The sequence below is a fragment of the Carettochelys insculpta genome, chromosome 4 (genome assembly GCF_033958435.1).
Source record: "Carettochelys insculpta isolate YL-2023 chromosome 4, ASM3395843v1, whole genome shotgun sequence".
NCBI lineage: Eukaryota > Metazoa > Chordata > Testudines > Carettochelyidae > Carettochelys > Carettochelys insculpta.
The window spans coordinates 138033520-138047815 of record NC_134140.1 but is presented as its reverse complement, the minus strand read 5'-3'; the positions used below and the strand labels follow the sequence as shown (position 1 = coordinate 138047815).

Genomic DNA, 14296 nt, shown 5'->3' with positions numbered 1-14296 from the left:
GCTTCTTTCTGAAACTAATTTCACGTGGAAAGCCAAAAACAAGCCATGAGTCTCCTGTCCAAATATCTGTAGCAACCAGAAAGATTTACATGTTTTGACAGCTTCACTTAAAGCCTTTCACGCTGCTACTATTTAGCTTCCCATCCTGCTGGCTGTCTTGCTCCAACCACATTAGCAGAACCAGTAGTAGTGTGAAAAGACACCAAATCTGTCCATCAAATGCAGAACTGTAAAGGGTCTGAATGAGACAAGTTTTCTATTAATGGGAAGTGTAGACATCAAATCCTATGAGCCCATGATCTGCACTACACAGAAGGCTGATACCAACTTAAAACCTGCAGTTGCAAGGTCTTTCAAACATGTTTTACAATGCCAATCTTACAATCAGAACATATGTTTTCTACAGAGTTCACTGACTATTTGTTTTTGTAACTGTAAGCAACACACATCCCAGGATTTCCTAGCTTCGCTGCATCTTCAATTTTAGATACTTTATTTGTTCCGTTTGACTTTTAAGTTCTCCACTAGGGGAGGTGGCTTTTTAGCTCTATAGGCCACGCTTCCTTTAATGCGGCTCCCTTTGATGGCAACAATATGTGGCAACAGAGGAGGTTTACGAATCATCAGTGTTGTCCCTTCAGGAGTATAGGCTCGCAGTTGTATTTTGTCCTCCAAGTGAGCAGTTACCGCAACCCAACCTGAGCAGATATCAGAACAGAATGTAGTCAGTTACATCTTTCAAACAAAATGAGAATGAACAGTATCAAATTAAAAAAAAAAGAGCAAAGGGACACTTTTAAGTAAGGCAAAGGGTTGGCTTGTCACACAGCTTCTGCGCCCAACAGCTCTCATTCAGACTACAAACAGAAGCTTTGGGTGCCAAGCACTGGAGACTCTACTCTCAACATAGAAATAAGTTGTTCATAATCACATACAAGGCCACCGACACGTTGGTCAGCACTGCGTCACCTTTTCTGGCCACAAGACCTTTGGAAATCATATGAGACACCCGTGAAAGAAGAAGGGTGCATAGCAGGAGTGGATATCCTGCCTGCGGAAGGAGGAAATGCACAATTACCAGCAGAGGACAGCTTTATGTCGGCCACTGCCTCAAGGATGCCAATTCCTTCCAGCATCATCTCCTGAGAAGTAAGCGGTGGGAACTCTTTCATTCGTTCTTCACCTCCTATGGGAACCTAGCAATACCATATAGGAGAAAGGGATCAATTGCTAACAAGAAAGGCAACTTTAAAGTTCTCTTAAGTTATAGAGCAAGTTACAAAGTGAAATGCAGCAACCTAACTCTTTCAATACCAACTGACCCAAATACTGCTTTGACGTAACTTTTCAATGAAAAATGGCATTTATACAGTGAAGTGACAATTTGTACAGAAACAACTGTTACGGTGATAGAGATTTCACTAAGAGTATGTCTACACTATCAAGGTTTATCAACAAAATTTATGTCAATACCCAAAATTGAAAAAACAAAATCATCAGAGGGTATACACACTTGCTCCCTCTATTGACAGATCATATCCACACTGGGGGCACCACTATCAGCAGTGAGAGTAATGCTCTGTGGGTATGTTTAACACACTTAATAAATTTGCAGATGAGACTAAGCTGGGAAGAGGCTGCAACTGCTTTGGTGGACACGGTCATAATTCAAAATGATCTGGACAGACTGGAGAAATGGTCTGAGGTGAACAGAATGAAGTTTAATAAAGATAAATGCAAAGTACTCCACTTACGAAAGAATAATCAGCTTCACAGATACAGAATGAGAAGCGACTGTCTAGGAAGGAGTACTACAGAAAGGGATCTAGGGATCATAGTGGACCACAAGCTAAAAACGAGTCAACAGTGTGACACTGTTGCAAAAAAATCAGACATAATTCCAAGATGCATTAACAGGAATGCTGTGAGCAAGACATGAGAAGTCTTTCTTCTGCTCAACTCTGTGCTGATTTGATTAGGCCTTATTGGAGTGTTGTGTCCAGTTTTGGGCACCACATTTCAAGAGGGATGCAGAGAAATTGGAGCAGGTCCAGAAAAGAGCAACAAGAATGATTAAAGGTCTAGAGAACATGAGCTCTGAGGGAAGACTGAAAAAACTGGGCTTGTTTAGTTTAGAAAAGAGAAGACTGAGAGGGGAGATGATAGCGGTTTTCAAGTACCTAAAAGAGTGCTACAAGGAGGTGTAGTAATGAGAGGGCCTGACAATCAGGCTTGGTGTAAGGCTAACAGCCTAAGCAAAGGTCAATGCCTACCTAAAGCACCTCAAGCCTGAAAAACACAGGGTTAAAGCAAAAACCGTGAGCAAGAGTGGCTCACAGGAATTTGGCAGAGACAGGGCTGATCAGAACTTTACTCCAAAGTGCTAAGCGTTTACTGATACACAAACATTCTAGGAAGATAACAGGACATTTTGCTTGGTACCAGCAACCTCCCCACAGAGAACAGCTTAGCATCAGGTACATTCTGACCCAGGTTCAGTACAGAATCGTTACGACAACATGATGGATAGTGTTGTTTCAATGGTTCCACTATCTACAAAGTAATGAGTAGGATCTAGTTACATTAACGGATGTCAATATATTGTAACATATTATAATCAGGGGTTGTACCCAGGATACATCACAGATACGTAACGTTTACACCTGTGTATAGAAATGTGAGTAACAGGGGCTCTGTCAAGTGACCTAGGAGACGACAGAGCCCCCTTGCCATCAACAGAGTTGCATCCATTGTCAAGACACATGCAATACTAGCGTAAAATTGCTAGTGTCTAAATGGGGACACCCAGGGTACTAAAGCCCATGTGTCAACGACAATAAATCTGGTTCCAGTTCCTTGGTACTTTGCTTGATTTGTGGTTAGTAGGGGCCCTCAGAAGTCTGCCATGTAGGCTAACTGATCAGAGCCAGCACTGTCATTCGGAAAAGGCAAAAACACACAGCCAAAAGTTAACACAGCAAGGAGCAGAACAGATGCCAGGACACCATACCGGCAGCGTCTGAGGGAAAAAAATTGTTTTCCTTGGCGTCTGAGGATAGGACAAGCAGAAATGGGCTTAAACTGCAGCAAAGGCGGTTTAGGCTGCACATTAGGAAACACTTCCTAACTGACGGGGTGATTAAACTTGCTTAGGGAGGTCGTGGAATCTCCAGCACTGGAGCTATTTAAGAACAGGTTAGACAGACATCCATCAGGGATGGTTAGATGGTACCTGGTCCTGTTGTAAGGGCAGGGGACTGGATTCAATGACCTCTCTAGGTCCCTTCCAGCTCTAGTGTTCTATGATTCTATGAGTGCAGTGCTATGAGAGGGCAGAGCTGATTTCATCTTGGGATTCTCCCCTCCCACTCTGCATTTTCCCACTACCTTCACAGCTGCTGGGAGTGGCACCAGGAGTAGTTCTGTGAGCTCTCTGTGCTGAGGAATGTCAGAGAAGCACAACAGCCTGTCTCCCTCCCCCTGCAGCAGCCATCTGCCTGCCACAGTGCTCTTAGTGCAGGGCAGAACACCAACAATCCAACGATTTGCTCTTTGTTCCCCAATGGAGCAGCCCACTCTGCTGTTAGATACTTTTGGGAGCTTTGAAAAGGAAAGGGCGCATGCCTGCAGGACAGCAGAGATAAGAACACTAAGTAAAGCCATCAGAGGGGACATTGTGGGCTACTCTTCTGTCCATACCACTCACAGCAGTGTGTACATTAGGCCTTTGCTGGCAATAAAAAGAAGGGAAAGAAAAAAAGTCTTTTGTAGGGTTGGAAGTGTTTTTATTGTCAAAACTGGGAATTTTCCCTGACAGAAGTCCCTTTGCACGGTGTATACTCTTGCAGTTTTGTTGCCAAAAGACAGTTTTTGTTGACAAAACTTGGTAGTGTAGGTCTAGCCTCAGGTATCACAACTAGTAACTGCCTTAGAGATACCAAGAAGTGAATATTACAAGAGCAAAGACAGTCCGATTTAGGTAAACTTGAGGATTCCATTCCAGGTTAGTTCAATGACATAGCCAAATACACTAATTACTGCAAAAGTACAAAAATGTATTTTCTACTAGTCAATCTCAGAAACGTTTATTTCATAAAGTGAATTCAGCATGAGCAATGAGTAATATAGTTGTTTTACAAGTGGAGATTAATACAAGATGAGACAGCCTGAAACTGCTTCAGATAATAGAAAAGATATCATGTAGATGGGAGCCTGCCATAAGAGAGAGCTTCAGTTTAAGTGGCATCACCAAGGAAACAAGTTAAAACATATGAAGATATGAACACCTATACACAGAGGCTATGCGGAGAGGAAGACAAAAAGGTGCCTTTTAAAAACGTGACAACTAACATTTTAAAATCCTAGAGTTACAATATTACTGTGTTGGTTGGTTGAGTCAAACTGGTGGGGAGTGCAGGGGGAGAGGGGCAACACAGACTGTTAGCTTAATCAGGTGGCATACTTTAAAGCAGTGTTTTCCAATTTTATTTGGTCACGGAACCCATTTAAACTTGAAAGAATTTTGCAGAACCCTAAATAGCAGTCCCCTATCAGCCCCAAACCTGCCCCGCCCCCCTCCATCCCCATGATTAACCCGCCTCAACCCAAAACTGGCCCCCAGGACTAACCCATCCACCCAAAGAGGCTCCCAGTCTACCTGTCTGGATAAACTCTGCCCGAGTTAGCTCCTCCCGTTACCTCACCCGACACGGTGGACCAACCTATCTCAGCTATCACTGTTCTTCCTACTGTAGTTCTGAGGGCATGATTTCATTGGTTGCCCTACGGCAACGCAAGAGGCCAGTTAAAGCCAATGAAAGGCCAGGATGACCCAGGAACAGCAGGACCTTTCTGGCTCCCCTTCCGGATAGCCAATGGCTCCCCTTGCCCCACACCCATTGCACGTGCACCAGCTACTTTGCGAGGGAGGGGCTTTCTGCACCTCCCTGCCCTGCTGCCACTGAAATAATGGAACTAAATTCAGGTGGTTTAACGACTGGATCCCTGCCACTGCCCTGCTGGCTGTTAAAACTCATTAAATTTAGTTTTACTGTTTCAGCAGCAACATGGCAGGGAGCCACAGAGGAGTCAGCAGTGTCAGTGTCCAGAGCCACAAACGACTTCTTAGAGCCCCATGCAGCTCCAGGGCCACAGGTTGCCGACCCATTATTTTCTCGTGGAACCCTTATTTTCACTTTGCGGAAACTCATGGAACACCATTTGGGAAACACTGCTTTAAATAATACATATCTATGCTGGTCTTCTGAATGCTTTACTTAGCACAGTAACCAATGTACAGACCTCACACCTCTCTAGGTAAAGCCTAAATCAGGGGAGGACAAATGAACATACCCTTTTATTTGGTTTCCCTGGAAGAGGAAGAATTGCTGACAAGACAATGCATAGCACTGGCCTGCTAAACCCAGGCCTGTGAGTTCAATCCTTGAGGGGGCCACTTAGAGATCTGGGGCAGATAGATTTAAAAAAAGAAAAAGTCTGTCAGGGATGGCAATAAGTCCTGCTGTGGGGGCAGGGGACTGGACTCGATGACCTCTGAAGGTCCCTTCCAGCTCCATGAGATAGGTATATCCCCATACATTTAAGCAGTTCTAGCAAAAACCTAACACAACCTCTGTTGTGTCACACATGGGAAAACCAGTAATGAATGCCCACTGAGCTACAAAAGAGAATACATGATCTTACTTTTTACACATACAATCACACCACATAGAAGATGTCCTCTTACTTTCAGCAGTGTATTTCCAGCATGCGTCTGATAGATGCTATCTGCCTTCTCCAGGGTAGTAATATAGACAGGCAATAGGTTAGAAGCCACGACAGAAAACCAGGCAGATTTTGTTCCCTAAAATCAATAGGTATATGTGATTAACCAACTGCATGCTGTAAAGATGCTTACAAGTTATTGTCCACCACTCCCCCACCTTCTGTTTAAAAGCAACTACACCATTCTCTCATCTAGACAGCAGGGTCACAGGCTTTGTCTACACTGCCAACTGAATGACAAAAAGAGAAGCTACTCACTTGTGTAGTAACAATGGTTCTTCAAGATGTGTCCCCGTGGGTGCTCCACATTAGGTGTTGGGCTCGCCCCGGCGCCGCAGATTGGAAATTTCCAGCAGTATTCCGTCTGGTTGTGCATGTGCCGATGCGCGCTGGTCCTTCGCGGGCTTTTGGTCAAGTGTGCGATCCGGTCCATGCCACTTCCTTGACCAACCGCCCCAGATGCTCCTGAAAAACACAAAGCAGAACTCCGAAGTGGGGAGGAATGGGTGGGTAGTGGAGCACCCACAGGGATACATCTCGAAGAACCATCGTTACTACACAAGTGAGTAACTTCTCTTTCTTCTTCGAGTGGTCCCTGTGGGTGCTCCACATTAGGTGACTACCCAGCAGTGACCCCAAATATGGAGGTGGGTACCCGATTTATGTGCAGCTTGCCCTTGAAAGGACTGCTGCCCAGAGACGCATATCCTCATCCAACACCCAGTGCATCGCATAGTGCTTGACGAAGGTGTCGTAGGATGACCAAGTCGCCACTCTGCAGATGTCTTTTAATGCGATTCCTTTGATGAAGGCTGTTGATGTCGCCATCGCTCTAGTGGAGTGAGCCCTGGGCGGAGTTAGCAGAGGGGTCTTACGGCGCTTGTAACACAGTTTTATGCAGGATACAATGTTGTTCGAAATTCTTTGTGAGGATAGGCCTTCCCCCTTTTGATCTGGGTGCGAGAGACACCAGAAGTCTGTCCGTTTTCTGGAAGGGCTTAGTTCTGTCTATGTAAAAAGCCAATGCCCTCCTCACATCTAGCAAGTGTAACTGCGCTTCCTTGCTGGAGGTGTGTGGTTTAGGATAAAACGAGGGTAAAACTATTGGTTCATTAATGTGGAACTCTGAGGAAATCTTTGGGATGAAGGCCGGGTGTAATCGTAAGATTACTGCTTCCTTTGAGAATATTGTGTAGGGCGGCGTTGCCATTATTGCTGTGAGTTCGCTCACCCTGTGGGCTGATGTAATTGTGAGAAAGAGAAGTTACTCACCTGTAGTAACGATGGTTCTTCGAGATGTGTCCCCGTGGGTGTTCCACAATAGGCGTCGGGCTCGCCCGGTGCCGCAGATCGGAATTCTTCTAGCAGTTCCTATTGGATTGCGCATGCGCCGATGCACGCTGCTCCTTTGCGCGCCCCCGGCCATGTGCGCAATCCAGTCCCCGCCAGTTCCTTGACCAACCGCCTCGGATGCTCCTGAAAAACACCAGACAGAGATCCGAAGCGGGGAGGATGGGCGGGTGGTGGAGCACCCACAGGGACACATCTCGAAGAACCATCGTTACTACAGGTGAGTAACTTCTCTTTCTTCTTCGAGTGGTCCCCGTGGGTGCTCCACAATAGGCGACTACCCAGCAGTAACCCAAGTAAGGAGGTGGGTAATCGATTCATGTGCAGCTTGCCCCCGCGAGAACTGCTGTCGACAGACGGGTATCCTCCTCGAATAACCAATGCAGGGCATAATGCTTGGCGAAGGTGTCGTAGGATGACCAGGTCGCCGCTCTACAGATGTCTTTTAACACGATGCCCTTGAAAAAGGCTGTTGACGCCGCCACCACCGCCCTGGTGGAGTGAGCCCTAGGCGGGGTCAGCAAAGAGGTCTTTCGAAGCTCGTAGCACATTTTTATACAGGACACAATGTGCTTTGAAATTCGCTGTGAAGAGAGGCCTTCCCCTTTTGACTTGGGTGCGAGAGACACCAGAAGCTTGTCCATTTTCCAGAAGAACTTAGTTCTGTCTATATAAAAGGCCAACGCCCTTCTCACGTCTAGGAGATGTAGGCGTGCCTCCTTGATGGAGCTGTGAGGCTTCGGGTAAAACGAGGGTAAAACTATTGGTTCGTTAAGATGGAACTCCGAGGAAACTTTTGGAACGAAGGCTGGGTGTAACCGTAAGGTTACCGCCTCCTTTGAGAATACCGTGAAGGGCGGCATTGCCATCACTGCTGCGGGCTTGCTCACCCTGCGGGTTGATGTAATTGCAAGGAGGAACGTTGTTTTCATCGTAAGGAGCCGGAGGGGTACCGTGGCTAATGGTTCGAAGGGTGATCCTGATAGCGTGCTGAGCACCAAGTCCAAACTCCATGACGGCGGAAGCAGTTTTCGAGGGGGGTACAGGTTTACCAGCCCCTTCAAGAACCTTGTGACGATAGGGTGGGTGAATACAGTGGGCCCTTCCTCTGTATGCCAAAAAGCTGATATAGCAGCGAGGTGGACCTTTAGCGAGGATAGAGAAAGCCCGTCTCGTTTGAGGTCCAATAGGTATTGTAGTATTACGGTTATAGGAACGTCATGGGGAGTTAACTGTTTGGCGGAACACCAGGCTGTAAATTGAGTCCGTTTCTGTTCATAAGTCCTCCTGGTGGCGGTCCTTCGGCTACACTCCAAGACTTGTTGTACTCCCTCCGTACATGTGCTCTCTAAGGCGCTGAGCCATGGATTAACCATGCTTGTAGGCGCAGTCCCTGAGGGTGTGGGTGCACTGTGGACCCCTGAGCCTGTGTGAGTAAGTCCAAGGCCACCGGTAGGGGGAGTGGTGGATGATCCGACATGCGTAGAAGCAAGGGAAACCATTGTTGCCGGTCCCAAGTTGGAACTGAGAGTATCATGCGAGCTCTCTCCCTTCTGGCTTTCTGCAGAACCTTGTGGATAAGCGTTGTGGGGGGAAACGCGTAGAGTAGAGGGCCCTTCCATGAAATCATGAATGCGTCCCCCAGGGACCCCCGCCCTATTCCTGCTCTGGAACAGTACTGGGGACACTTCTTATTGTACTGGGTGGCAAACAAATCGACTTGGGGGAACCCTCATGTACGAAATATGCGCCGTAGCAGGTCGGAGCGGATCTGCCATTCGTGCGTGAGTGCGAAGTGCCTGCTCAGCTGATCTGCCTTCACATTGTGGGCGCCCGGCAAGTACGAGGCTTTCAACGTTATGTTGTTGGCGATGCACCAGTTCCACAATCGGACTGCTTCCGCACATAACGCACGGGATCGTGCCCCTCCTTGTCAATTGATGTAGAACATGGCGGAGGTATTCTCGGTATTGATCCCGACTACTTTGCCATGCAGGTATTCTCGAAAATGTCTGCACGCATTGAACACTGCTCTGAGCTCCAGTATGTTTATGTGCAGTGTCTGTTCCACAGGGGACCATAGCCCTTGCATCACCTTGCTGCCAATGTGCGCTCCCCATCCTATGTGGGAGGCGTCGGTAGTAAGAAAAATAGAAATTTGTGGTTGGTGGAAAGGCACCCCCACTAGCAGATTCTCGGGATTTTCCCACCACACTAGGGATCTGTGCACCTCCATCATGGGCGACACTACCCTGTGGACAGTGTGGGATGCTGGTTTGTAAACACTCGCCAGCCAATGCTGCAGGCTTTGCATGTGTAACCTGGCATTCTGTACCACAAACGTCGCTACCGCCATGTGCCCCAACAGTTGCAGACATGTTAGGACCGGCACTGTGGGGCTGTATGTCATGACTTGCACCAGGGAGTTGATGGCGCGGAAGCAGGCGTCAGGCAAGTATACTCTTGCTGTGATAGAGTTTATGCGTGCCCCTGTGAACTCTATATCTTGTGTGGGTTAGGTCTTTGACTTCGCAAGGTTGATAACTTGGCCCAGCGAAGTAAACGTGTTCGTGGTGACGCATATCATGCGTAGGACCTCTGCCTTTGAGGTCCCTTTCAGTAGACAGTCGTCCAGATATGGGAAAATAAACACCCCCTGTCTGTGCAGGTAGGCTGATACCACTGCCAGGGTTTTGGTAAAGACTCTGGGTGCTGAGGATAGGCCGAATGGAAGAACCCTGTACTGGAAATGTTCCCCGCCGACTGTGAAGCGGAGGAAGCGCCTGTGTGCCGGGTGGATTGTTATATGAAAGTAAGCATGTTGTAAGTCGAGGGCTGCAAACCAGTCTCCATCATCCAGTGCTGTAAGTATGGAGGCAACTGTGATCATCCGAAAGCATTGCTTGCGCAAGTAACGGTTGAGTCCCTGTAGATCCAAAATCAGCCTCCAGCCTCCTGTTTTCTTCTGTGTTAGGAAGTAGCGTGAATAAAAACCTTTCCCTTGGAATTGTTCCAGCACTCTTTCCACCACCCCTATGAACATGAGGTGATCTACCTCCCGCTTCAGCCTCGCCTCGTGGGCAGCGTCCCTGAGATGAGGCCGGGTGGGAGGCTTCGTTGGTGGAAGTGACTGGAAAGGGATTGTGTAACCTGTGGCTATAATTTCTAGCACCCATTTGTCTGTGGTGATCTTTTGCCATTGGGAGTGGAACGGTTTGAAGCAATCATGGAACATGAGATGAAAATGGCATTGAGCGATGGTATTGATAGTGCAGCCCCCGACATACCCGTCAAACTTGCTGTCTCTGGGCCTGTCCTGCGGGTGTACGGCTTTGTTGAGAACATCGCCTGGGAGCCCTGTACTGCTGCTGCTGCTGATGGCGCCCTTGGTCGTAGCCTCGCTGATATTGAACCCGCTGTGGTTGGTAAGCATAGCGTGTTTGCTGAGGATAAAATTTCTTTTTCTTGTATGGGGGAGTATAAATACCCAAGGTCCTAAGCGTGGCCCTCGAGTCTTTGCTGAAGTGGAGAACCGAGTCGGTTGAGTCCACAAACAGCTTTTGCTTATCAAAGGGAAGATCCACGATCTTCGCCTGTAGGTCTCTGGGGATACCAGACGTCTGGAGCCAGGATTCCCTACACATTACCACTGCTGCGGCTGTTGAATGTGCCGCTGTGTGCGCCACGTCCAGGGCAATCTGGACTCCCGTCCGCGACGCCGCATAGCCCTCTTGGACAATCGCCTTTAACACTGGCTTCTTGTCCTCTGGGAGTGAATCCATGAGGGGAGTGAGTCTAGAGTAATTGTCAAAGTTATGGTTTGATAGATGTGCCGCATAATTTGCCACTCTCAATAATAGGGTAGAGGAGGAATAGACCTTCCTGCCAAACAGCTCTAGCTTCTTAGCGTCTTCATCCGACCCCCCTGATTTGTACTGAGACGTCTTTGACCTCTGCTGGGACGATTCGACCACCAAAGAATTGGGTTGCGGGTGACTAAAGAGGAATTCCATGCCCTTGGCTGGGATGAAGTACTTCTTATCGGCTCTCTTGTTCGCAGGCGGAATAGAGGCCAGAGTCTGCCATGTGTTAGTGGCTGACTCCATAATGGCTTCGTCCAGCGGGATAGTGATTTTAGATGAAGCCGGGGGTCTCAAATTTTTCAGGAGTTTATGGTGCTTCTCCTGCACCTCTGCTATTTGAATGTCCTGCGTGAAAGCTACCCTTTTGAACAGCTCCTGAAACTGTTTAAGGTCATCAGGGGGAGAGACATCCCCGGGGGCCATGGCCTCATCTTGGGAGGATGAGGAGGAACTGCTGGGGTAAACCTCCCCCAAATCCTCTGGCTCCCGAGTTCAGTGATATACTTGCTCCCTGGAGAACCGTGAAGGGAAGTCTCGGGATTCTGGACCTAATTCCCCCTGGGACAACTGTGTTCCTGTCCCAGAGCGAGAGTGTACACGGAAGTATTGACGAGTAGTAGGAGAGGACCTCCCCCTGGATCTAGACCTGCGGTGTCTGTGTTCAGCATGATGAGGACGACCATCGCAGCATGGGCAAGGGCCCAGTGATGGAGACCTGGACCACGATCGGGGAGTGTACCCATGATGTCTGGGAGAGCGGTACCTCTGCGACAGCATAGATAGTGGTGAAGCCTGTTTGTGATAGTACTCAAGGGGATCCATGCCCAAAAATGGTGAAGGTGGCCTGAGCCACAGTGAAATTGGTTGGAGGAACAGAGAGGGAGGCCCGAGATAAGCCGGTGGAGTTACAGCCCGGCAGTGTGGCATGTGTATCTCGAGGTGGGGGGGGGGGGGGGGGAGGGAGAGCTGGGTGTTAAGGGAAGCGCGGCCCTGCCTGGAGATGGACTAAGGTGCCAAGTTTTTGCTTTTGCCTTGCCCCTCCCCTGTGGGGTGGGCGCCGCCCCCTCCCATGCCGGGGATCTCGGCCCCGTTGTCGGTGCCGCGCTCGGCACCGTCAGCAGCGGTGCCGCGTGGGTAGCTTCCTCCAGCGCCGATAGGCTCAGTGCCAGGTGCCTCTGCACCGTGGAAGCCGGTGCCGCATGTGTCGGTGCCACCGACTGCAGCGCTTGCTGTGCCTTCCGTGCCGCCTGTTGTGTAATCAGAGGCTCAGCCTCTGCCACGTGCACTGCCGTGCTGCTGCTTTCATGAGCTCGCGGCTGGGGGCTCTGCATTCCGCTTGTCCTGGCTGCTGGGCCCGCCGGCAAGGATCGAGCCGGGGAGAGTTTCCTCCTCTTCTGCACAGAGGGGGTCAAAGAGGCTGCCTCCCTTTTATGCGACCCAGAGGGCCCTTCTGCATGAGGCTTCTCCGGCGGTTCAGGCTGGAGAGCCTTATGAAACAAGATCATTTTGAGCCTCATCTCTCTGTCTTTCCTGGCCCTGGCTGTAAGCTTAGCGCAGTGGGAACACTTCTGGGTAATGTGCGACTCTCCCAGGCAACGAAAGCACTCATTATGCCCATCAGAGGCCGGCATAGCCTCGCAGCATGACTCACACTTCTTAAACCCTGAAGAAGCCATCACGGTGAGCCTTTACTGTTAATAGGGTACTTAGCCACTAATCAGTGCTTTCTAACCCAAAATAACATTCACAGCCTTCAGGGCAGCGGACGGCTTAACAGCCTTCTTGCCCGCCCCTCTCTCCTTCGTTCCTCTTCTCTCTGCTGTCTAATATTCTCTTTCTTTCTCTCTTTTTTTTTTTTTAATAGTGACAAAACAAACGAACTACACATAAAACACAACTATCTTATCTGTCTCTGGCTTTAGCCGGAGCGGATTCTGTCTGCAGCCAATGGTGGTTGAGAAGGAATTGGCGGGGCCGGATCGCGCACATGGCTGGGGGCGCGCAAGGGAGCGGCGCACTTGGGCGCATGCGCGATCCAATAGAAACTGCTAGAAGAATTCCGATCTGCAGCGCTGGGTGAGCCTGACACCTATTGTGGAGCACCCACGGGGACCACTCGAAGAAGAAGAAAAGCTGTTTTTTATGATAAGCAACCAAAGGGGTACCGTGGCCAATGGTTCAAAGGGGGGTCCAGACAGCATGTGGAGGACCAAGTCCAAACTCCATGATGGTGATAGCCGTTTCCGAGGGGGGTATAGGTTTGCTAGTCCCTTTAGGAACCATGTGACAATAGGATGGGCGAATATGGTTGGCCCTTCCTCTGTGTTGGTATGCTGATATAGCTGTGAGGTGGATCTTTAATGAGGACAGAGAAAGTCCGTCTTGTTTCAGCTCCAGCAGGTACTCTAGAATTACAGGAACAGAGACGTCCAGAGGAGCCAATTGCTTGGATGAGCACCAGGATATAAATCGTTTCCACTTCTGAGCATAAGTCATTCTGGTGGAGGCCCTTCGACTGCACTCCAGGACTTCTTTTACTCCTTCTGAACATGTGCCCTCTAAGGTACTGAGCCATGGATTAGCCACGCTTGTAGGCAGAGCATTCGAGGATGTGGGTGTACTATGGACCCCTGACTCTGTGTGAGAAGGTCCGGTACAAACAGGAGGGGAAGTGGCAGGTAGCATGACGTGCAGAAGCAAGGGAAACCATTGCTGTCGGTCCCACATTGGGACTATAAGTATCATGCGTGCTTTCTCCCTTCTGGCTTTCTCTAGAACCTTGTGAATGAGTGTTGTGGGAGGAAATGCATTGAGTAGAGGACCCTTCCATGGGACCATGAAGGCATCCCCCAAGGAACCCTGCCTGATGCCTCCTCTGGAGCAATACTGTGGGCATTTCTTGTTGGTGTAGGTGGCAAATTGATTGATTCAGGGAAACCCCCATCTGTGAAACACTTCCCGGAGCAGATCAGAGTGGATTTGCCACTCGTGCGTGAACGCAAAGTGTATGCTTAATTGGTCCACTTTCACGTTGTGGACACCTGGCAAGTACGAGGCTCTGAGTGTTATGTTGTTGGCAATGCATCAGTTCCACAATCGGACCGCCTCTGCGCATAGTACGCGGGATCTGGCCCCTCCTTGACAATTGATATAGAACATTGTAGAGGTGTTGTCGGTATTGACTCCGACCACTTTGCCCTGCAGGTATTTTCGAAAGCGCCTGCATGCATTGAACCCTGCTCTGAGTTCCAGTATGTTTATGTGCATTGCCATCTCTGCTGGGGACTATTGCCCCGTGT

The 14296-nt window shown here is 49.1% G+C and overlaps 1 protein-coding gene across 1 annotated transcript in view; it reads right to left on the bottom strand.

The window, feature by feature from the left end:
- Nucleotides 1–483: 483 nt before the first annotated feature.
- Nucleotides 484–14296, bottom strand: part of NOA1 (nitric oxide associated 1) — a 46819-nt gene continuing 33006 nt past the window's right edge. Inside the window, 3 exon segments of the mRNA XM_074993926.1 lie at nt 484–698; nt 1079–1196; nt 5747–5863. Coding sequence (XP_074850027.1) covers nt 484–698; nt 1079–1196; nt 5747–5863 — 450 coding nt within the window.